The 23064-nt window shown below is 40.2% G+C and overlaps 1 protein-coding gene across 7 annotated transcripts in view; it reads right to left on the bottom strand.

Moving 5' to 3' along the window:
• FBXO15 (F-box protein 15) overlaps positions 1-23064 on the bottom strand; it is a 31871-nt gene that overhangs the window by 5681 nt on the left and 3126 nt on the right. For 2 of the 7 annotated variants that reach the window (XM_068932066.1, XM_068932061.1), the window contains exons 2-9: positions 22586-22705; positions 20548-20652; positions 17835-18077; positions 17386-17595; positions 14685-14814; positions 12199-12281; positions 10813-10958; positions 1119-1243 (exon numbers count right to left, since the gene is read on the bottom strand). In XM_068932066.1, the coding sequence (XP_068788167.1) occupies positions 1119-1243; positions 10813-10958; positions 12199-12281; positions 14685-14814; positions 17386-17595; positions 17835-18077; positions 20548-20651 (1041 nt within the window). In that variant the 5' untranslated portion in view covers position 20652; positions 22586-22705. Of the gene's footprint in view, positions 1-1118; positions 1244-10812; positions 10959-12198; positions 12282-14684; positions 14815-17385; positions 17596-17834; positions 18078-20547; positions 20653-22585; positions 22720-22858; positions 23035-23064 lie in introns of those variants that run through there. The other 5 variants (XM_009670151.2, XM_068932062.1, XM_068932065.1 and 2 more) reach the window with 5 other exon arrangements.

Here is a 23064-nt window from a genome sequence, read left to right as displayed (position 1 = left end):
TTTCCTCAGCTTGTACTAACAAACTTGATTGTTCAAATAATTTTTTTTTATTCAAGTTCCCCTTGTTTGCATAGAGACAATTAGAAAGGGAGGACTGAATGGGAATTGTAATTCAAGCTCAACTGTAATTGATGTTCCCAACAGAAACAATAGTAGGTTACTAAGCTTTACAATGAATTTCATACTACCCATTGCACAGGAATGCTGACCAATACTGTAAACGTTAAAGCAAGTATATTGATGTTGTTGAACAAAATATTCTGTTAGCAAACATAATTTCATTTTACAGTTATGCAGGACTATCAGAAGGGTAGTTTTATTAATTGTGTTTACTTTTTTCAAAGTATTTTCAAAATGTCAAAATTGAAAGCAACTCTAAAAATCATTTTTCAGTAGTGCTTAGATTATGCTTATCAGAATTTTTGGTAGTTTTGAAGTGTGCATGCAGCTGAAGTACATTTAAAAAATATGCACCTTCACCACTACCGTGAAATTTCTAGCAATAGTCTCAATCTCTTAAAAACCATTCTTGTAGGAACTTGATAAAAGAGAATGGATGAGCAGTTCTCTAGAATAGGAGCACTCAAATGGGACAGTGAATCTAGCTGTCCCATCTGCATGGCTCAGGAGCCAGCTGCTGACTGCGTCAACATGGGCCATTGTTTCTGCGCGTGCCCATCAGCATTTTAATATACTCCAGCAGTCCCCTGAGTTTCGCTGTATATATACACTACAACAGAAATGCACAGTACTTCCCTGGGGTTCAAGACGTATTGCCCACACCAGAACAAAAAGTATATCTGCAGTACACTTATTGTCCAGCACTTCCAACGAGTGCTGGTCACTCACAGCATCTCTGATGAGTAGAAAGCACTGCAGTCATCATGCATGCATAGCAGGACTATCATGCAATCTATCCTCCAAGACAGAAAGGACAGACATGACTTGTCTAGAAATTCACATTGTTTTAACAATATTTGAATGTTAAGAGATTTTTCTAGTACATATACCTTCACAAAGAAAAACACTTAAAAAATTTGCTTAGTTAGGATGCATAAACATCATTCTATTTTGAGATAAGCATTTCAAGAAACAACAAAAAAATATTGCTGACTGACCTTTACATTGCCTTTAAACACATCTGTTTTCCAGGATAAGCCAACTGTTCCAATAATAGGCAAGTGTTTCGCATTATCTTTTATGTTTACAACCGTTAGCCTCAAATATCCATTCTGAATGTCAACTGAAAATATCAACAATATATAGCATTACACCACAACACATCAAACAAAGTCAATACACACTGAACGTTCTACGTTCTGTCTGCATCCCTCCCCATCTTCACTTGCCTCACTCTCACCAACAAGGACCTCTGACATACACCAACAGCTACGTATACAGAACGTTATGGAGAATCTGAGTCACAGTTCAAGGCTTTGATTTTGTGATCCACAGTAGAAGCAGCAGCTAAAAAATTTGTTATATTGGAGTACCAAAATCTGGAGCCCACCAAGAGGACTTACACAAGGATGAAAGGAATAGGTTCCATGTTTAATATTTCAATCCCATGCGACCCATGGCTCCAGCAGTCACAAAAGTCAAGCTCAACACAAAACACGTGAAAGAAAAGGAAGGATCCCTCACCCCCCCCTTTTTTTTTTTTGATAATCTTTCTGCTCTATTTGATAAGTCAAATAATCCCACACGCTAAACAATCAGTTCTCCCTAGAAAGGCTATTGATTCATTTAAATTGATAAGAAGTCAGCTTGATTTGAATCAAGGTTTTAAATTACAGATTTGCTCATTTTTTTTAAAGCTTCCCAAAGGCTCACTTTCATTTTTGGACAGAATTATTAGAACTTCTTTGTTACTTTTTTACTAAACAACCTTCTTTGTTTGGCATGTCCTTCTCTACTCCTAAAGGAGACTGATTTTTTTAATTGCTATTTTTTTCTTCTCCTACTTGATGAAGAAAGTTAAACAAGCAATTCAAAGGTACAATTATAATTTGGGCTCCGTCATAATAAACGAGATCTCTGACAACAAAAACATCCCACCGTATCATGACACGGGCAGGTTTCTTAAAAGGGCATTCCATAAACAAATTCCTTGACAAAAGATACTAACTCGCTTTAAAGGCGGAAAGGAGGCACTAGAGACCCGGAAGAGAAAGAAGACCGGAACTAAGTATCTAGTAGCTTGCAGGAGGCAGGCAGGAAAGGACAGAAGGAATTCCTCACAAAAATACAGTTTGCTAAGATCTAGTAGTAGGCCCTGAATGATAATTTAAGGAGCTTGTAGAGTGAGGTGATTTAAGACGTAAAAGCAAGTAAGAGAAATAATTTGCCTCTGGTTCTCCTTCAATCTTCAGCAGCAAGAGACTGAAGGTAGAGCAAGAGCAGAAGGGCTGGCTTGTCATCTTAGTGCTAAAAAGCTAAAGACTGCATGCAGGAGCAGCGGAAAGCTTTGCTCAGTGGCTGCTGAAAGCAGCCAGACAGAGGCAAAGCGCCAGAGAAAGATCTAGCCTAAAGCCTGCCACGGAAGCCAGAAGGTTCTCTGAATGGGTGCCGCAGGACCAAGGGGCACCCATGAGAGGCCTGCACACACACCTACACCAGGAAAGCATCACTCACGAGTGCGGGTCCAAAGAGCACTCGCTGTGTGAAGCGAGAGGGATAGAAAAAGTGGGGGGGGGTCAGTACAGTGTTGGAACGGGAGTATGAATATGGTGGAAGAGACTCAACTGTGCCCAGGGAATATTTTGTATGGTTGAAGGAAAATGTATCACTCTAGAGAGTGATATCCAGTATCTTTGCAGTGATGCCCCAGAGAACTCAAGGAGGAAAACACAGGCAGAATTCACATCCAGAATCCAGCTCAAAGTACAAGAAATAATGGTATTAGGTACGTGTGATACTTACCCAATGGTTAAGTCCTAAATCTCCGTAAATCAAACCCAATGACAAAATTTCATTCAACATAATAGATTTTAGATAAAGTCAAGCTTTACTAAATGAACATTAAGAGCTTCATGTGTAAAAGCTCATCGTTACATGGAAACGTTAAATAACAGTCACCAAGCTTTTTTTTTTTCCAAACGGCTATTCAGTTACCTGCAATTCATATTTGCATAGAAACAGCTATTCTTCTCATTCACTCAAAATTAATGAAAATTTTAACTGAATTAAAAGGGGGAGAGGAGAACTAAGGCGGGGGGGGGGGGGGGAATCAAAAGAAAACACTGCTAATAAATTAAAGAAACCCAAGACATCACCATTATTGCAAAATGTTAATAAGATCAACTGCCACATAGCTAAATGGGCTGCCTGGCTAAGGCGTAAGTTACAAAATCCCTTTTGCAGTTACTTGTCAACTTCAAATCAGAATGGAAAGAGGTGACACATAACAGGAACCTGAAGGCTAATTATTCATCCATTAATCAATTTGATCTATATAACTTTTTTAAATATAAAAGCTCCATCCCAGTCCTCATATCCAGAAGAAAGGAAAGGTATGTCTAGAAGTTAGTAACAAGTCAAAGTGCTGCGTAGGTAAGTACTGGGATCTCGCCTCCTCATCTCAGTCTGACAGGAATTGGAAATTAAAGGGCAGAGTGAGCTCTATTAAAAATATCAAGGGAAATATGGAGAGAGCAAACCAGTCAGGGTGCTCTTCAGCCTGATCTAGAATTTGCTTCATTAGCCCCATTACGATATTCACAGTTCAGAGCCTCTGCAAGTCAGGCAGAGCAGCAAAGCAGCCCTTTAATCAGTACAGCTGAAACAGGTGTTTCCAAATGAAGGGACTACCACTAAAGAGGATCACATAGTCAAACCTCAGGGGAAAGAAACAAACAGTCCAATAGCTCAAAGGTACTTATTTATGCTATAACCCTGATCTGCTAATCAAGGAATTCTTTTAGGTTATAATTTGTTATTTTCACAGGGAACGCTGTAGTTAACACTAATTCTGGTTGGTAACCACCAACTTTTCTATGGTGAAATGGACATTTAAATTTACAAACCAATCTTCAAAGTCAAACAAAAACATTCCAAGTACACGTGATATTTTGAAAATACGCAACAATCACCCTGCTACGTTTTGCAAGCATAAACGTATCAATTTATACCAACCAGAAATAACACTGAAAAGCTTAGACTACTATATGACTACAAAGCTATGTTGAAAAAGTTGAAAAACTAGATAAACACATTTCAAGAATGTATATTAAAAAGCTAGACGCAGTATTCATTACTTTTGTGGGAGTTGTACGAAAAGCCTGTCAAAGCTTCCTGAAAATAAGAAAAATTCTCCAATAAATATATTCAACTTGAAAATATTTAACATATTCACCCTACATTATCTGCAAACAAGACCACTTTACCAATCCTGTTTAAATGGAAGGAAGCTTAAAAAAAAAGTTAAAAAAAAAAAAAAGCCAAAATAGGGTGGCAAAACAGCTAGCTACAGCAGTGCAAGTATCAATAATGAAGAAAAGGTCTGAAGTCATAGATAATCTCTCTACTTGGTTCAATGAAGTGTGATATAGCTTTTTTCTAATTTAATGTTATGGATTTTGCAGAAAGAAATGAAAACAGAGCAGTAAGAGTGAAGCACAGCGTTCATGAAGACTAATGAAAAAAAACAACAAAAAGTAACTGAGATGTTTGCATTTATTTTTTTCCTGCAGAGTAACATATGGCAATCCCCTAGTGACCGAGGAGCGTCTACAGTTTTTAAATGTAAATAAAAAACCCAGTGCGATAGCTGACAACTGATCTGTGAAACAGGTGGTTTCTGAAACCTGCCAGTGGCAGGTCACATTCATAGTTTAAAACAAATCTGGATTGGATAGAGTTTTAAAAAATAACAAGGCTTCTCACTATGTTGGAAATCTCCATGCTCAGAGCCCTCCTGCAGAGCGAGACAAGGAACTCTGTTAGAACGGAGGCTAAAAATAAAGCATAAACCAGCAAATACAACCAGACTGGGCAAATCCTCCCTGTTGGCACATACAGAAACACCACATCCGCAAGAGAGCAAACTGAGTGACCCAAAATGCAGAACTAACAACAACTTACTGCCAAGCTATGTGACAGAAGACTGCCATCAAGTGCCTCACTACATCACTTTTCAGCAGAAATCAAGGAGGAAAACAAGCATTTTCCAAAAGGGATGCTCAGGATCCCAAAACGTAAGGATACGGAAGAGAAGAGACGACGAATAAGCTGACTGCCCGCAGAAGCCATGGTCCAGTCAGCTGATGTCCTGTGAAGGAGAATCTAGGTGTGGCAACACAGTTACAGTGCACAAAACCAAGACAGTTCAGCAGACGCTTGTGATCACAAAACAGATTCTCTAACTGTCATTCAAAGTGAGACGGCTTCACAACTTTACCTGCTGGACATTTGCTTTAACAATCTGCCTGAAGACTAGCTTCATCTTTAACAGAAATAGCTTTTCAGTGGCAAAAAAGTCATACCAGCAAAGATAAACGTGCCACATATTGCTTTCTCTCGTACAGACATATTACTAGAAGCACAAAATTTTCATTTCAGAAAATCAACCATAAAATTCACCCCCTCAAAAATGCCAAAACAAGAACACTAACCTCTAGTAATTCACAAAAAAAATGAGTTTGAGTGTATAAAGAGAACTCCTGTATTGACTAACACCTCAGGAGAGGTCTCTATGGCTACAGCAGCAGAATTTCATTGAAATTTTATCCTTGTGAGTGTTCCTCTATTTCAACCTTAGAGCTTTTTGAGATCCCGAAAACGTATGTGTTTCAAGTTCATGGGACTACAACGCTCCACATTGAGAACAAGCCTACAGTCTAAATAACGTTTTTGGAGTTAAGTATAGACATTTAAAAAAAGAAAAAAAAAAAAAAACAACTCCCAAGCTATAGAGAAATTTGTTCTAAACACACTGCAACATTCAAGCCTGATAACAGTGCCCTCTACTGTCTTCAGAAACAGTATTTTCTAAAATGAACAGATCGCTCATTAGTACTCTTATTAGAAAAATAATGGGAAGTAATAATGATTTACGATGCTTAATTTTAAGATTTGTAACAAATGATTTTTAAAACTTGAATAATCACAGAATCACAGAATCACAGAATCGTTTAGGTTGGAAGGGACCTCTGGAGATCATCTAGTCCAACCTCCCTGCTCAAGCAGGGTCACCTAGAGCACATTGCCCAGGATCACATCCAGACGGGTTTTGAATATCTCCAGGGAAGGAGACTCCACCACCCCTCTGGGCAACCTGTTCCAATGCTCTGTCACCCTCACAGTGAAGAAGTTTTTTCTCAGGTTCAGATGGAACTTCCTGTGGTTCAGTTTCTGCCCATTGCCTCTTGTCCTGTTGCTGGGCACCACGGAGAAGAGGCTGGCCCCATCCTCTTGACACTCCCCCTTCAGATACTTGTACACGTTGATGAGATCCCCTCTCAATCTTCTCTTCTCCAGGCTGAACAGGCCCAGCTCTTGCAGTCTTTCTTCATAGGAGAGGTGCTCCAGCCCTCTAATCATCTTGGTAGCCCTCCGCTGGACTCTCTCCAGGAGTGCCATGTCTCTCTTGTACTGGGGAGCCCAGAACTGGACACAGTACTCCAGGTGAGGCCTCACCAGGGCTGAATAGAGGGGCAGGATCACCTCCCTCCACCTGCTGGCAACACTCTGCCTAATGCACCCCAGGAGACCATTGGCCTTCTTGGCCACAAGGGCACACTGCTGCCTCATGTTTAACTTGTTGTCCACCAGCACTCCCAGGTCCTTCTCGGCAGAGCTACTTTCCAACAGGTCAGTCCCCAGCCTGTACTGGTGCATGGGATTATTCCTGCCTAGGTGCAGGACCTTGCACTTGCCTTTGTTGAACTTCATGAGGTTCCTCTCCGCCCAGCTCTCCAGCCTGTCCAGGTCCCTCTCAATGGCAGCACAGTCTTCTGGTGTGTCAGCCACTCCCCCCAGTTTAGTATCATCAGCAAACTTGCTGAGGGTGCACTCTGTCCCTTCCTCCAGGTCATTGATGAATATATTGAACAAGACTGGGCCCAGGACTGACCCCTGGGGGACACCACTAGCCACAGGCCTCCAACTTGACTCTGCGCCATTCACCACAACCCTCTGAGCTCGGCCATCCAGCCAGTTCTCAAGCCACCTCACCGTCCACTCATCTAGCCCACACTTCCTGAGCTTACCTAGGAGGATGTGATGGGAGACAGTGTCAAAAGCCTTGCTGAAGTCCAGGTAGACAACATCCACTGCTCTGCCCTCATCTACCCAGCCAGTCATTCTGTCATAGAAGGCTATCAGATTGGTCAAGCATGATTTCCCTTTGGTGAATCCATGCTGACTACTCCTGATCACCTTCTTGTCCTCCAGATGCTTAGTGAGGACCTCCAGGAGGAGCTGTTCCATCACCTTTCCAGGGATGGAGGTGAGGCTGACAGGCCTGTAGTTTCCTGGCTCCTCCTTCTTGCCCTTTTTGAAGGCTGGCGTGACATTGGCTTTCTTCCAGTCCTCAGGCACCTCTCCTGATCTCCAGGACCTTTCAAAGATGATGGAGAGAGGCCTAGCGATAACATCCGCCAGCTCCCTCAGCACTCGTGGGTGCATCCCATCGGGGCCCATGGATTTGTGGATGTCAAGTTTGGACAAAAGATCTCTAACCCGATCCTCCTCAACCAAGGGAGAGTCTTCCTTTCTCCAGCCTTCCTCTCTTGTCTCCAAGGTCTGGAATTCCTCAGGACTGGCCTTAGCAGTGAAGACAGAAGCAAAGAAGGCATTCAATAACTCTGCCTTCTCTGTATCCTTTGTCACCAGGGCACCCGCCCCTTTCAGCAGCGGACCCACGTTTTCCCTAGTCTTCCTTTTGCTATTGATGTATTTGAAGAAGGCCTTCTTGTTGTCCTTGACATCCCTTGCCAGATTTAATTCCAACTGGGCCTTAGCCTTCCTTGTCGCATCCCTGCACGCTCTGACAACGTCCCTGTATTCCTCCCAAGTGGCCTGTCCCCTTTTCCACATTCTGTACACTTCCTTCTTCTGCTGGAGTTTGGCCAGGAGTTCCTTGCTCATCCATGCAGGTCTCCTGCCCGCTTTGCTGAACTTCTTCCTCAGAGGGATGCACTGATCCTGAGCCTGGAGGAAGTGACGCTTGAATATTAACCAGCTCTCTTGGACCCCTCTTCCTTCTAGGGCCCTACCCCAGGAGATTCCCCTAAGTAGGTCCCCGAAGAGGCCAAAGTCAGCTCTCCTGAAGTCCAGCGTTGCAATCCTACTCATTGCCCTGCTCCCTCCTCGCAGGATCCTGAACTCCACCATCTCATGGTCACTGCAGCCAAGGCTGCCCCCAACCTTCACATCTCCAACTAGACCTTCTTTGTTCGTTAGTACAAGGTCTAGCATTGCACCTCTCCTCGTTGGCGTCTCCACCACCTGGGTCAAGAAATTATCATCAATGCTCTGCAGGAACCTCTTTGACTGTTTGTGCCTAGCTGTGCTGTCTTCCCAACAGATGTCAGGGTGGTTGAAGTCTCCCATGAGAACCAGGGCCTGTGATCGTGAGGCTTCTTCCAGCTGTCTGTAGAAGGCCTCATCGATGACTTCCTCCTGATCAGGTGGCCTGTAGTAAACCCCCACAACAGTGTCACCCATGTTACCCTGCCCTTTAATCCTTACCCATAGGCTCTCAACTTGCTCTTCATCCACCCCGAGGCAGAGCTCCATACATTCTAGTTGCTCCCTCACATAAAGAGCAACTCCACCACCTCGCCTTCCTGGCCTGTCTTTCCTAAAAAGCACATAGCCATCCATGACAGCATCCCAGTCATGTGAACTATCCCACCATGTCTCTGTCACTGCAATGAGATCATGGCCCTGCGACCGCACACAGATCTCTAACTCTTCCTGCTTATTCCCCATGCTGCGTGCATTGGTATACAGGCATTTGAGAGAGCCAGTCAAGCACACAGGCTTCCCAGAAGAGGTGCAAGAGGATCCTCCATAGCCATGTCCCATGCTGTCTCCCCTGGTTGTATGCACCCGCTGGAGGCATCCTGACTTGAACGGTGTTTTACTGACTCCCCTGCCACTATACCACTCCCCTTCCCCCATCTTGCCTAGTTTAAAGCCCTCCTTACCAGGCTGGCCAATCTGTTGGCAAAGACGCGCGTGCCCCGCTTGGTAAGGTGGATCCCGTCTCTCCCCATCAGCTGTTGATCTTCAAACAGGGTCCCATGGTCATAGAAACCAAAGCCCTGTTGCCAACACCAGCGGCGCAGCCAGCTGTTAACTTGGAAAATTCGTCTACTCCTCCTCCTGTCCTTTCCCCTCACAGGCAAGATTGAGGAGAAAACGACCTGGGCTCCCAGACCCTTCACCACCATTCCCAGAGCTCTGAAGTCCCGTTTGATGGTTTCCAGTTTGCCTTTCGTGTCATTAGCACCCACATGGAAGATCAGCAGAGGGTAGTAAATAACTATTATAGTAGTTTACTTATTTACTTATAGTAAATAAGTAAATAAGTAACTATTTTCTGTGTTCTGTATAATTACATTCAACACCTTCTGTACTGGGGAAAAGACGAGATTTGGAGGGCTTACTATTTTAAAAAGTATTCATGGAAATTGACAATTTTAAACAATAAACCAGTAAGATTTACGTTTTCTAAAGAGTTTCATTGTTATTGTAATTTTAGTCATCTCGGGGCATTAAATTCTTCAGTGGGTGTATTATGTTGTTAAAGCTCAGCTTTTAAAAGTTGCTGTATTTACCCACAAACACGTACGCATCAAGACTTTATTAACCGGCATCCCTAGTCAGCTCCTGTCAAGTTACTGGCATAGTTGTATCAGCATAAAACACAGGATGAAAAAAATATATATACAAACCAACCCTGCCACCTTGTTCATAGTACCATGCTGGCAAAACTGCTGTTGTCAATGTAGGATGCCAGCAGAAAAGCGCTCTATTGCTTAAGCTTATTCAGGATTACAACAGCTACTCCAGCAGAAGAACTCCTGTTCTCAGACCACCACTCATATCCTGGGACTCTTTGCTGACAGAAAGAGGGCTGTGTAGTTTGAACTTAAGTCAAAAGAAAAGCATCCAAGTTTTTCTACCAAATCCTAAGAGAATTAAGTTGGGTTATACACGAACAATCAGGATAACTAATCATGTCTTATTAAAAGAAACGCCAAGAACTGGAGGAGAGAGAAAAAAAGGCAATACCGCTAAAAACAATCACTGAATTTGTTTAATACACAATAAAAGTGTCAGAATAGATGATCATAAGTTAACCTAAATACAATCTATAAATCTTGAAGTTCAAAGCATTTTCTATAAACATATTTAAATATTCAGACTATCAATATACACAAAGTATATTTCGGAAGAATTCCACAAAAACAGGTGCCCAGAAAGGACAAGGACAGACTCACTGTCCCTTACAGTGCTGTGAATGGGAGGACACCAACCTGCCCAAAGAGCTGTACCACTGTGTTATTAACTCAGCACTGCACCAAATGACTGACTGCATAACTTATAGCTCAGGCTTGATACTACATTAATGTAATAACAAATGGTTTTGACAGACTTTGTACAGAGTAAGCATATGATACCTCATGATATAGCATGCAGATATTAACTGAATAATGCAAAAAACAAAAACATAGCTTACTCTTAAAAAAAAAAAAAAAAATCAGTTTTTCCCCTTAAAAGAGGGACACTGGATATAAAAGAGAAAACAGATAACAGCAGGGATCATTTTAAGAACAGACATTACAGTTCTGTTAACCCTACCTTTTCTGCAGAAGAGGCTCTTGAATGTTCCACACATGCAAGTATGGCTTCCACTGTGTATATCAAGATGTAGATTGTAGTCATGCAGCCCATATTCTGGGTCAACATCATCCAGTACAGGTTTATTAGGTGAAAGGACATATTGTCTTTAAAAAAATTATAGAATTAAGAAAAGGAAAACAACTTAATAGACATATGGTAAACAGCCAACACCGAAAGGATCATTTTAAGAGAGGCTACAAGATGGTGAAAATCATTAGAACATACTGCTTTTATTCTTTACCAATGTTTTTGAAAGTCAAACATCTCTAGTTTGTTTTACTACCTTTTATAGTTCACAAATAAGTTGTTTAGCCTAGCCAAAATCAGAAAAAAATGACAATCAACTTGTACATCTGTAAAACTCCAAAATATGGATTGGTTTACATTAATTAAAAAAACAAAACAAAAAAACACACAACACACATCAGCTTAACTACAAATCTAAAAGACAACTGGTCACAGGCTTCTCTGGAATAGCAATTATTGAATGTTTTTGCCTGTGCCTAACCTATCAGAGAAACTATTGCACACAAACGAGCAGAGGAGCCCAAATTCCAGAGGCTATTGGGCAACCCCTGCAGAGGATCCTATTTGCTGTTAAGTGAGATGGTATTAACTTTTATCTTCTGTGTGAAAAGGGCCATACCGAGTGACAGCAGGCACATAAAAGACTATAGGCACATACCACAGCGCCTGATCAGAAAGTGTATGTGCAGGGCAGGGGAGAGAGGGGAAAATAAATCCCAGAAATCATCCTCTAGAGCTAAAAAATAAAACAAAACAAAACCTATTTTCAAACAGTTTACTGTATGTAAGGAAAAATAGGTATTATATTATACAAAAGATGACAAATGCTTGGTAGGAAATACAGTCAGCTTTTCAACAGGACTGAAAGACAAAACAGGCACCATATTAGTTTACTAGAATTTTTTTCTCCCCTGTCACACTACTAAAAATTATTTTCCTATTTACCAAAACACCTTTCTCGTCTTCAGCTCTTTCAGATAGGAGGGAATAAAAGGACTCGTTGTGAAAAGGAAGGAAGAAAACACTTGAAGGAAGGGCAGTACATTTCTGTCTCTCTCCGTACAGCAAGCACTTGTAAAACTTGTGTGATTAAATTATCTCTTTAATAGCACAAGAATGGCAACATTTTATTATGAAAATACTTCTTCTACAGCTTAGTACATAGTTATCCTAATTCTTACTCAGATGGAAGGGGAAAGGTTAATTGTTGCCTACATTTTAACCGCTTACCAGCGATCAATTTCAACTCAAACTCGAAGCTTTACTCAAGAGATTAGCTTCATCTCCCACAAAAAAAAAAAAAAAAACAAAACTTACACAGTAGCGGAACCCAAAGTGCTTCTCTCAAGAAGTTGATGATAATGAAGACTCGCCATAACAAAAGCAATTTCATTTGTTTCCTGAAAAGTTAAAGCAGATGCATTTTCGTCTGGAATATTTAGGTTTTTTCACATAGTCTTCCGAGCATTACAATTTACAGATAAATGTTGCTGCTTAGTACTCCAACACATATTACAATAATGTTAATAAAGGCTTGTTTTAACAGATGGACAAATACTCTTGTAACTGCTACTATCCTTTCACCAGAGTATTGAATGTATATAAAAGACCACAGTCTTTCCATACGAAAGGGAAACTAGCTATACCACACAAAAAATTATCAGCAACAATTCATGAATCTTACTTTTCTAGTTCTAGTTACCACTTGAAACAGGGTAACTAAGAAGAATTAAGTGGATCTTACTCTCAGCTGCTAAATAACTAAACATCAAGCTTATTTAGATATATAATGAACTGTTTACAAAGAGAGCTAATATCGGTGAGGAATATAGAGCTAGTCACTAAAAGAAAGAGTAGTGAAGTTAAGAACCTAGCTGTCTTCACCAGATAACGTACTCTTGACAAAGGGATAAGAGAGACCTCCTATAGGCCTGTATAGCTCAAAGAAAACTTTAGAGATCAATACCAGAACTAAACAAAGCCAAATATATCTACTTACTTCATGATCACAAAATGCTTGGATTCCAGCTCTTTCTTTTTAAAAGAAAAATGCATTTCTACGTCCTATATTTCCCAACACATAAGTCAATATGGAAACTATTCACTGTCAGCAATCTATTAGAGTCCTGTAAAGTGGGAAACTACCTTTTCCATCTCACAGGGTTATGCAATAAAAAAATGACATCCTCCCCCCATCTTGGCTATTCCACTACTTTTAGAGCACAAAGTTGCAACTGAAAGAGATATAATGGCATAGATACATGATAAATCCATGGATTTATCAGTCATACAGAGTGTGTCTCTGTCTTTCTCCATTCAAATACTAGAAAGCCTACATAACCCATCCTTGCTTTTCAAGACTACTAGCATCAACATCTTCTGTTTAGGCAGCTAAGACGTGTAAAGAACAAGACGTGTGGCGTTTATGATTATTATACCCATCTACAGTTAACTGTCTAATGTTACAGTTAATGTCTAAATGTCTACCCACACAGAGAACAAAACAGCCGTTCAAAAAAGAAAGCAGGAAAAATATCCTAGAATGAGATACTCAACAGTATGCTTTCCAGGTGCTGCAAGAGTTACTATTTCCAGGTGCTGAAAGAGTTACTATTTCCAAGCACAGGAAGAATTAACACTGCTAACAAGACCAAGGGGACAACACCACAAGAACATCAATCTACTAAATTTCTGAAGATACGAAGAAAGGGACTGCTCAGTTGTTAGAGCTTTTCATGATTTATCTACACTTAGACATACATAACAGGCTTGCGCAGGTCAACCAGTTCCAAGATTTCCAAGTAATGGACATCTTTAAGCAAGATTCAAGGATATATTCCTCCTGTGTTTTTAAACAATTCCTCTGGTCATTGTGCACATTTGAGGTAACAAGTGTTTTCAGCTGAAAAGAAGAAAGAGCTGCCAGCAACTGCTCACAGACTTCCTGAGGGGAGGGAAGTTCCTTGCCCATGCCAAGTAACATGATTAAGTCTACCACATTAGCATTGCTGGGGGAGCAAGGAAGGGCTGCCACCCCCGAATTCAATTCAAGAGCAGAACCCTCGAGACAGACTGCAAAGGGCTCTAGGCCAGGCTTTCACAGTACCTAACTATGCTACTTTAGGTAGACTCCTAGGCCACAGTGGCTTCAGTGCAAAGACAGATTTCTTTGGAGCAAAGTCTACTTCAGATGTTCTGCACTGTTCTCTGAAGCTGTCCATCTCTATACATAGCTTAGAGAAACTAATCCTTTATCTTTGGCACGTCAGTTAACCACCTAATAGCAACAACCAAATATCCCCAGGAGGGCACCAGTTACAACGTTCCTACCAGCAGGAGAGAGTACATGGTGATGTAGACTAAAGGAAACAACTAGCAAAGTTGACTTCTGGGAACTTATCACTTAGTGCTGTGGACGGGAAGAGGATGAGGAGCACATCTCTGCTCAAACTGAGCTATTTAAAACATTTTTGGAATATCAAATTTTGATACGTGAAGACTCCAAAATAAATACAACCAAATACAGAAGCAAGATCAGTACAGTATCTACTGCATTATGATACACAACTGACCTTTTAATTAGATTTTTTTGTCTGGAAAGTAAGGACACTCCAACCACAGCTTTTTAGAATACAGTAAACCAAATAGCTTTCCCGACCGGTATTTTCTTGCCTTAGAGTTTAGACAAGAGCTTTTAAAATCCAAAGGAAAAGGAAGATATTAAAAAAAAAAAAAAGTACAAAGCCAAGAAATCAGTTTTTCAAGTCAGTCATAATAAGTATTGAAACAAAATGTCATCTTACCTTCCAAAGTCCTAACAAGAGTCCTGGATTTAGACCAAAGAGTTGGACAAGCTTATCAGCACCAATTGCTACACTGGTTTCAGTCACGTTAGAAAGGCTGTATTCAGCAATTAGGGAACGTCGACGAGGTCTTTGAAAAGAACATACAGAATATAAAAACAGGACTGCGGCTCCCTATTTATGTAAAAGTTCATCCAAATTTCATTTTTAATTCTGCAGTTTGAACAGCGGTACGGACATAAAACTATTTTGAAAGTATTCAGCATGTAGTACAGCCATAGATTTTACTTCTGGACAAATGGAAACACTAGCAGCATCTCGACGCCTAACAGGAAGAGGAACAAAAACCACTATAGGATAGCCTAATAGACTACTGCAAAAAAGAGGATAAATTGATATGCTTGCCCAATTTTTTAAGATATCGACAGAATTAGTGTAGTAACAAACATTTATTTATAATAGTGTGTTGGTACCACGTGGAATTGTCATTTATCAGCACAAAGCAGGCTACTTAAAAGGTAAATTCTTCCCCCACAGAAATGAAATTTCACGGAAAGGATCAAACTGTGAGTATAGCTAATTAATAGGCTTCTATTAGAGGAAACTTTCCTTTTTGGGGAAATTATTTCTAGATTTTTGCCCTGTAATTCAAGTGTTTTAGCTCCATAAACACCTTTTTATTCAAATTCATATTTTACAGGCATTCCTATTGGCTAAGGAGGCATAAAAACCCAGCAGTCTGCGGCCCGCATTATCTATTCAGAATGGAGAACCACCTCTTCCTAAAACACTGCACGCGTTTTGGCCATTATATTCAAAACTGTTCCTAGGTTTTCCAACATTATCACAGCACTATCCCAACATTATCTCATTATCATCTACCACTATGTAGTGCTGGTAAAACAGCAGTTGACAGACTTCCTAACACTATCTGGAAAGCGGTATGATTTGGGGCAGGGAAGTGGCACTAGTCCTTTCCATCTTCAAGTCAGTTAGGCTGGTATAAACATAGGGACTTTTCCAAAGTCTCTGCACTAGCTCTTGCTCTTAGCTTTTCCTCACAACGAAGGGATCAAAGTCCTGACTTGCATGGAACGTCATCGTCTGACAAACTCTCCAAGCTTATTGAGTCCACTAAAAGAAGACAGCAGATGCTGGCGAAATCAAAAATAGCATATGTAATTCCCTCCCAGTCTAGAAACTTTACCTTCGCTGAACTTCAGTTCTCAGATTGTTTGGTAGCCAGCTGCATTCTGAAATGAATCCTATGCCTTAAGGCCTGAGCAAAGAGTTCAGACTCTAGACCAAATTTAGTGGTTTCTCCACCAAGCAGTCAGTAGCCCGCTCACTGTGCACTGTGCGTGCTGCAGTTGGGCAGCTCTCCTCAGAAGCTTTAAACACTTAACAGTGTCAGCCATAGAAGAGCTTTTCTCTCAGTACATCAATTAGATGACTTTCTATACAGCATTTCTGCCTAATAGCCTAATGTCACAAAGACCTAAAAAATCACCATCAGCAACAACTTTGTGCTACCAATAGGCCACACTAATATAATAGCACAGTAAATTCTTTTCTGATCAGGGCTTTTTTAGTGGTTGGTTGGGTTTTTATTTTAAAACCAGGGACACTAAGGAAAAGAATTACAGCTTTTCTACAGGACATATCAAGAGGTCAAAAGAATATCCTTCAACTTAATTAACTTCTAATGAATATTTCCTTCTTGAAATTCTGAAGCATTATAATCTTGCTCTTAACATTCTGATAACGTTTGTGAAATCGTTATCCTTATGCATGCTCACAATCTCTAACATCTCATGATTATGTTAAATAAATACACTAACTGCCTGAAACTTTTACTACATTCTACATATGAATCATCATCTTCGTGGAAACAAACTTTTTGTGGAAACAAACCTTCTGCATAATTAGATTAAAAGTCTTCTAGCCTGGGCTGCTTAGCTGACTTTACACAGTAAGCTTGTCTTTCTCATTCTTACGCAAAGATTTTCTTTCTCTATGAGGAACCCTGTTTTCTTTAGGTGAAAACAAAACTGTCTTTTCACAGGTATACTACCAGTTCTTTGAGGTGCACTGTGTACGAAGCGTGTGGCTCATACCGCATGCTGATAGCGGACACAGAACACAGACAACAACCAAATACATACATACGTCAGCTATACACTTACTTACAGCTATATGCTCGTATTCATATGTACGCACACAACTAAAGACCAAGTTCTCTAAGTCCATATACACACCTATCCGACTAAGAAAGTAGATGTTACTAACAATCTATTAAGTTATATCCTAGATTATTACATTCAAGTAAACACTGACGAACAGTTCTAATCCAAGTCTCTCACGTTAAATTCCCTCAGATTTGCATTTTTCATTCATTCTAGTTGGTGTCTGTGCTTTAGATTTAGCTTTCCAAGGCAAAACCTGTCTGTTAGTTTGACTCTTGTATGCCAGTACCTACAGTAACATATGAATTAACGTCGTAGCTGGATGGATTATATCTGTTTCTTGTTGAAAAGTTCTATCAGTGAAGAACAGGACATAGGCTTTGGAAGAAATATTAGAGAGGCTTTCTAAGAAACAATTGACTTGTTAAGTCAAATTAAAATCAGATAGCTCCTGCAGAGACATTATCAATGAGTAACATGAAAAAATCCCTCCAAAATCCTATGCTAAGACTCACCCGCTGTTGCCGGCAGCTCTGCTTTGGTCAGGAAGCAGTGGTGTCACTCCACATAGTTCTAGGGTTGACAGGACGTTTAAGCACGGCCAACTCGTACTATACCAGGATATAGTAACAGACGCATCCTTAAATGATAGATCTGCCTGCTCCATTATGTGTTCCTTTCCATTTCTGTCCTTTAGAATAATAACCCAACTCAAGCCAGATGCTCTGTTATTTAGGAATTGACCAGAGGTGAGGAGTTTAAAATAAATAAATAATTAAAAAGTTAAATTCCTATAAACTATTACTTAAATTTCTTGGACTAGATCACTTACAGGTTATATTCAGATCTTCCCATTACAATATGCTATTATTCCTCTATTCCCCCCCCGCCAGCTTTTCTAAAGCCATTAACATTCTGTACTTATTTCTCAAGTAAGCATCTTCTGTGACAAGGCATCGCTTACCTTATAGCTTCTCTGTTTTTACATGGAAGACCTGTATGAGGATCTACAGGTTTAAGAAGTTGCATTACTCTAGTTTTGACAGCAGCTATTTGTTTGGAGATGTATTCTTTCTTCCAGTATCCAGGCTTTCTATCCTGCACAGCAGCACAGCCCAAGGAAACAGTTTCTGTCTCGACAGAATTAATTTTCCAAATTGTTCTTTTTGGCGGAAAACGACTGGAATATATTTTCAGCCAGATTCCACTGAAAATTATTAGAATAAAGAGGAAAACCATATAAATATCAAGAAGCGTTACTTAATTAAAAGCATAGACAAAAGCATTAAACTACTTCAGCAGTACAATAAAAAGTATACTTGACATGCGGACCTTGGGTACCACTGAACATTACGTTAGCAGAAAAATAAAGTCCAAGTTTATCAGCAAATGGGGTTTGATCTAAGTCTAAGTTTATAGAGGGCCAGAATGCCCTGCTAGGCACTAGTCAAGAAAACACAAAGGCACAGCTTGTACAGTTTGCCCATTCCAATCTTCAGAAAGCTCTAATCGGTTCAGTTCCTTGCAGCAAACATGAAGGCTCAGGAACCAAGACATGCCAGATGTCACCATTTCTCAGGGGATACTGTATACTAGGTAATCTCAAAGAATATGGACTCCCATTTCTTCTTCTGGAGTACACATACTGAATGAGATCCACTTATGACTTTCGGCTCTACTATGGCAAAAAAGGGAAGTACTTCAATTAATTTCTACAATATGCCAGTGAGGTTGATAAATATATTTACAGAAAAAGGTTCAATCAGAATTCAGGATAGGCAGATCAAAAGGCATCCAACAGGGAAGCATGGATTTCTCTCTCTCACAGTAGAGTACTTGCCACTTTTGCTTCACAGAGCTAAGTTTAAGACTCATCTCAAGGCTTCTTATTGGACTTTGTAACAATGAAACAAGGGCCAGAATCAGATGGAGTTATTTGCAGCCTGAGCCTCTGATATGCAATCACGACACTCAAGGTATTGCCACTGTCATTCATCACCTGATTACAATAGCAAAAAGATGTGGGCAAAGCTGAAAGACCTTCCCCTGTGCTCTAGCTTCTCAGTTCTCCTGTTATACAAGCACTTTCTGCTGTGAGTAAAACCCTTGTGCTTTCAGATCATCTATGTGAGCTTCCCATACTGCAAGACAGGAAGGCTGGAATAATATTCCATGCTGGTGCAGGGGTGGAGGCGGTGCGGAGGCAGAAAGAACGTCAAAAACATTTCCCTGTCCTCAGCAGTTATATTGAAAACATCAGTTCCAAGGAACAGTTAAAGGGCAGACATATTTCAAAAGCCCAAAGACAAAGCATAGCATTAGGGGTCACAAAAATACGCACTAAAAGCCTGTCAGTCCTGTTGCATCAAGAGCCATTGATCCTGCTGACAATAACTACATACAGGACAGCAGCATTATCCTCAAGAAGATACTCTCTGCCTAAAAACAAGACCAGATCTGTCACAGACATATCCAGGGACTTAAATTTCAAGACTTCTGTTGATTCAACAAAACATGCAGGGACTCAAGGAGGTCCAGAAGATCCCGAGCAAAGAAGCAGCCTACTCCACTGAATCACTAAGTCTCATGTTAAGGCATCTCTTCTTCAGAACACATTTGTGCACATACAGTAATCTCTCTCCAGACTAGAAAATGGAAATGGACATGGCTGAGATGGATACATACGAATCACTTTCCCTTGAACAGCTACAATCTTTTTAGCCTACCTTGCTATCCTAAACCGGAGAAAGCGTATTAAGATAAATAATCTGCATCAATGATGCAATTTTATCTACATGCACCTGCTGACGGACCAAAAAATAAATCTGGACTCTGGCCTTCCTTTTAAATTCATCAGTTCCAAAGGTGTCAATATGAATACTAACTAGTTTACTGCTCAGATTTTGGCAGACAAGTGAAAAACGGCAGACACAGCAACCATAGAGGAAAAGATTTTCTCATTTAAATACCAACGCAACAGGAACCTGAAAAGCAGCAATGCCCAGAGATTCTAGTAACCTCATACAAGCCAGGTACTCTCCTCTTGATCATTTCACAAAGTTATCACGATACTGGTGGGAGCTTTTTGTGAGCCCTGTACATACAACCACTTACAAAACGGGCATCAATATTTTTCTTTGTCCTTTCTGCTTTCATTTAAAAGTTATCATAATTTGACAAGAAGAGGTAAAAGAGCTAAAACTCATCAGTGAATCACTTGACCAAATCAAATCCCCTGCAAAAAAAAAAAAAAAAAATCTGAAAAGAGCTAAAGAAGTAGGATTTCAAGAGTTACAAGAGCTATGATAATCCTACAAAGCTAGTAACCACACCGGCCACTAAAGCTTGCTTGAAGCAAGTAGGCTGTGCTGGTGCACATGAAGTACAAACAGAAATATATGCAAATTTTATATCAAAGTCAATGCTAATAGCAACATTTCAAGGCAGTGTATTTAGTTTTCACTGCGTACTTCCCATCAACTTTAATGGGGTTTGCACAGCTAGAACCCCATGCGACACATTGTACCGCGAGCTATGCATTTTCGATAGAGTAATTGCCTGTTGCTACTTGCATCAATGCCCTGACATCAATGAAACTAAATTAGAAAGGCTCGTAACTTGAGCAAGCTCAACTGCTGTGAGGTTAAGACTAACACTTACGCTTTCCTTTTCCTTACTTGTCATTGGCCAGATCATAGAACCGCTTATTCACACAACCAGCACACAATAGGGATACTGCATCCAAATAGGAAAATATCTTCAGTAGTACTTCTGATGGCATTCTAGGGAGGAGAAAAATAAATAAATAAATGAAAGAGACACAGATAGATAGGCAGACAGAAAAATGTCGTTAGACTTACCCGCAAACTACAGAAACGACAATGGCTAAGAATTTCAACCCCAGACTACAACAAAACGGACGGAGATTAGTAGTTCATAATCAAACCTCAAGAATTAATTTGTAGAGCTTCGATTCTAAGTTGTTTCTTCAACCTAAAGCATTTTCTTAAAACAATTCACCACAACTTATTCAAGTGGCCCAGAACATTATGTGAAAGCTATCATTTTGCGTTTTCATTATAACTTTGTTAATTTTAATCCAGTTTGACGTGAAACTACCTCATTCAACTTCAGTCTCTTGCTGCTTGTATCATGATTTCATTACTTGGTCACTACCCACTAGCATTTACCAGAACAGCGGCATCAGGATGCATCAACACAGAAATGTCATAGTCTGACAGTGGGATCATGGTATACCTCATCAAATCCTCGATCCATTTGTGCTCAGGGGTACGGCACAGTTTACATTTATGTCAGCAGAAAGATGCAAACTTCAAATTAAGAGTTCTGTGACACCCTAAGAATAACTGAATGTTTCTGTGTGTCTGTCTGTCTGCAGGTGCCATCTGTGAAATCCCACCGCTACTCTTTCTTCACAGCTCAAGTGCACCGTGCACGGCACAACCTGTAGTTAAGTCAGCATGACTTATTATATTAACAGACAGAAACTTCCTACCCTTAGAACAGTATCTGGTAACTGCACAGAGGCTTCTTTCAGTATTTCATACTCCATGGAGCATGGTAGTATGCTAACATCAAAATTGCCATTGAAAATAGAAGCTTCTGTGAAAATTAGTGACTCAGCCAAGTCTCTCTCTTCCATTTAAAACTGGGTCATTTGCAATATTTGCTGCTTTATAGTAATACTTTACTCCAAAAGCATATACCTTTCAAATATAGAATACTGGCAACACTCCAGGGTTCATATTAAAACTCAGGATCTCAGCTACACTAACAGATAGGCAACCATGCCAAAAATTATTCAAACAGTATAAGCCCAAAGCACTTAGTGTATTTATTCCAGATAGAATTTAGGAGCAACCAGCTGCTTGAAAACTTGGAAATGGGCTAAAATATTATGCTTGATCTAGAATTCTCAACAGTAGTTTTCATAACCATACTATTATTTTGTTTTTCAAGGGAAGTAAGAGAAAGGAGGATTTTTTTCTTCTTTCCCTTGTCTGCTCAAGTCTTTCACACAAAACTAACAGCATAAGGGATTGAACTGGCCTTAAAAAGAGAAAACAGAAAAATGACTTGTACAGAAAGTTACCCAAAGTTACAAATATTCCTCCTTCTATCCAGAAAAGGAAATTAATCTTTCATGTAAAGCAATCTTTAAGTAAAAAATTTTCAATTAAAAGAAGAAAACACAATTCATGACTATTTTGAAAGTGCCCTTTCACAGTCAAATAGGGAGAGAACACTTACCTTGCAGCAAACGAGCAGCAAGCACTTTATCCCTCCCCCTCCTCCCACTCCACCATTCTAAGCCTTCCTATACAAAGCAATAAGTATCAAAAGAAACATCAGGAACCTTATTCCAAATTGGCTTTTCTTGAAGTAATACAGTAACAATTTTGATTTTTAAGGAACAACATAGCTCATGACTTGCAAAGGAGCTGCTGATGGTCTTGTATGACTTGGAAAACTTCTACTGCAGGAGGAGAGGGAGAACCATGCCTGAAAACTTTAGCAGTTCCACACAGGACCGCAGGGTAAGCCAGGAAAGTAAATCTTTTCTTTTGAACTGAGAAGATCTGACATGGAAATACCCAAGATATGAACATATATGGACCTATCTTTTAAAAAACAGGTGACTTAAAATCTGCAAGGGCTCTTCCACTCGTATCCTTAAACTAAAGACAGTCTCACCTCTCAATGCACACATTAGGTTTCTGTTTTATGGAAGGTGTCCAATACTGACTTTTAACTTCAGCATTTTCAGTTTCGGAAAATTCCACAGGCGTGGCAGTAAAGCTCCTTGATCTATTTCTAGAAAGTAAAAGCTGTTAGGAGTCAAATAATCATAGAAATGAAGAAAAATGTGTACTGTGCACAGCTGAGGTGAGGTTCAGGGGATACTTTTCACGATAACTCATTATTAGCAGTTTACAAATTTGAGCGATTACCACCAAGTTCAAATACCTGACATCAAGAAAATGTTAAACTCTGGTCTCTCTTCTATGATCGTTCTCTCACGGTAGTCAGAAGTGAATAGCATCACTCCACCACGAAATCAGTTTGACGCTGGTGGAGAGGTCTATTCCCGTTACAGACAACTGTACCACTGTGGCCACCATAATGAAGCTCCAGAGAGGTCCCTGCAAGAACTCAAACTCCCTGCGTTAATC

Source organism: Struthio camelus, chromosome 2 (genome assembly GCF_040807025.1).
Source record: "Struthio camelus isolate bStrCam1 chromosome 2, bStrCam1.hap1, whole genome shotgun sequence".
Classification (NCBI taxonomy): domain Eukaryota; kingdom Metazoa; phylum Chordata; class Aves; order Struthioniformes; family Struthionidae; genus Struthio; species Struthio camelus.
This window is presented reverse-complemented; position numbering and strand designations above follow the sequence as displayed.